This window comes from Mandrillus leucophaeus, unplaced genomic scaffold, assembly GCF_000951045.1.
Source record: "Mandrillus leucophaeus isolate KB7577 unplaced genomic scaffold, Mleu.le_1.0 Scaffold751, whole genome shotgun sequence".
NCBI lineage: Eukaryota > Metazoa > Chordata > Mammalia > Primates > Cercopithecidae > Mandrillus > Mandrillus leucophaeus.
The window spans coordinates 31,525-33,518 of NW_012108153.1; the positions used below are offsets into that span (position 1 = coordinate 31,525).

At 53.5% G+C, this 1,994-nt stretch overlaps 1 protein-coding gene across 1 annotated transcript in view; it reads right to left on the reverse strand.

Annotated features, from left to right (window-relative positions):
• KANK3 (KN motif and ankyrin repeat domains 3) overlaps positions 1-1,994 on the reverse strand; it is a 24,202-nt gene that overhangs the window by 14,132 nt on the left and 8,076 nt on the right. The window contains exon 2 of the mRNA XM_011966254.1: positions 1,709-1,770. Within this exon, the coding sequence (XP_011821644.1) occupies positions 1,709-1,742 (34 nt within the window). The 5' untranslated portion in view covers positions 1,743-1,770. The remainder of the gene's footprint in view (positions 1-1,708; positions 1,771-1,994) is intronic.

The following is a 1,994-nucleotide window of genomic DNA, read 5'->3' on the forward strand; positions in this document are numbered from 1 at the left end:
CAGGTCTGGAGGCACGACGGGGGCACGGGGAGGGGGCATCAGAACAAGGAGACTCGGGAGATACTAAACAAACCGAGCGTGTCCCCCACCCATGCCCACGCTTCACACTTATCTGTACCCAAGTTTTCACTCAATCGCACGTTTAATGAGCGCCTACTGTGTGCTAAGCACGTTTCTAGGCCCTGGGGACACAGCAGTGAGCTAGACAAACATCCCTGTCCTCCTGTAGAAAGCAGATAAGCATCCTTCTAAACGATACCTAAGACAATGATAATAATAATGGAATAAACGGAGGAGGCGCTACTTAGCCTCTGGTTGCCAGGGAAGCTTTCCTGTGTAGGGGACTTTGCTGTGGAGGGGAGCCATGGCCCGGCGTGGTGGTTCGCACCTGTAGTCGCAGCATTTTGGGAGGCCGACACAGGCGGATCACCTGAGGTCAGGGGTTCCAGACCAGCCTGGCCAACATGGCGAAACCCAGTCTGGGCTAAAAATAAGAAAATTAGCTGGGCAGTAGTGGCGCGCGCCTATAATCCCAGCTACTCCGGAAGCTGAGGCAGGAGTATCACTTGATTCTGGTAGGCGGAGTTTGCGGTGAGCGGAGATCGCACCACTGCACTCCAGCCTGGGCGACAGAGGAGACCCTCTCAAAATAAAAAAAAAAAAAAAAAAGGAGCCCTGGCCCGACGTGGTGGCTCACGCCTGTAATCTCAACATTTTGGGAGGCCGAGGCGGGTGGATCGCTAGAGCTTAGGAGTTCCAGACAAACCTGGGCAACAAAGTGAGACCTCATCTCCAAAAAAAAAAAAAAAAGAAAAAGAAATAGCTGTGCATAATGGTGAGCGTCTGTAGTCTCAGCTACTCAGGAGGCTGAGGTGGGAGGATCACTTGAGCCGGGGAGGCAGAGGTTGCAGTGAGCCGAGATGGCACCACTGCACTCCAAACTGGGTGACAGAGTGAGACCCTGTCTCAAAAAAAAAAAAAAAAAAAAAGGTTGGCCTGGGGGAAGCCCTGCAGGATGAGGAGGAAGCAGCTGGGAAAAGGTTTCTAGAAGAAAACAGCCCATGGAAATACCCTGGGGTAGGAGGGAGGAGGGTCAGCTGGAGTCACAGCCAGCTGGAGACCAGGGCGTCCCGAGCAGAGGAAAGGAAGGCAGGGGGAAGAGGAATGGAGGCACAGGGGCCACACTTTCCTGGTTTGAGGGCTACCTGGGGAGGGGGGTTGTAGTCCACTTGTGATTAGTGCCATAGGTGGGAGTTTTTTTGTTTTGATTTTTTCTTTGTTTGAGACGGAGTCTCGCTCTGTTGCCTAGACTGGAGTGCTGTAGTGCCATCTCGGCTCACTGCAACCTCTGCCTCTCAGGTTCAAGGAATTCTCCTGCCTCAGCCTCCCGAGTAGCTGGGACTACAGGCACGCGCCACCATGCCTGGCTAATTTTTGTATTTTTAGTACAGACAGGGTTTTACCATGTTGCCCAGGCTGGTCTCGAACTCCTGATCTCAAGTGATCCCCCCACCAAGGCCTCCCAAAGTGCTGGGATTACAGGCATGAGCCACCGCACCCGGCCGTGGTTGATACCATAGGTGGTTTAAAGCAGGCTCATGACATTGGAGAGGACCCTCTGGCCACTGGAGGGCTGTGTCCACACACACAGGCATCAAGCGTTTCTCTGTGCATGCGCGCACACACATATCTCTTTTTGCACACTCACCAGGCAGGTTCTGATTCAGGGCAAACTTGGCCATGTTTCCTGCAGCAGCTGTCAGAGGCACCCTGCAAAAGGGGTGAGGGTGGGGCTGGGTGCTGTCCCTCTGGCTGGAGCCTCTGGGGCCTGCCTTTGAGTCTAAGTAAACAGGACCCAAGAGCTCTCCTCCACCCACCAACCTCCCTCCACACATGCCCTCTCTTTCCTCTTCCCTCAAGAGACCTTGAAACTTTTTTTATTTTTTTTTTTGAGACAGAGTCTCGCTCTGTCACCCAGGCTGGAGTGCAATGCT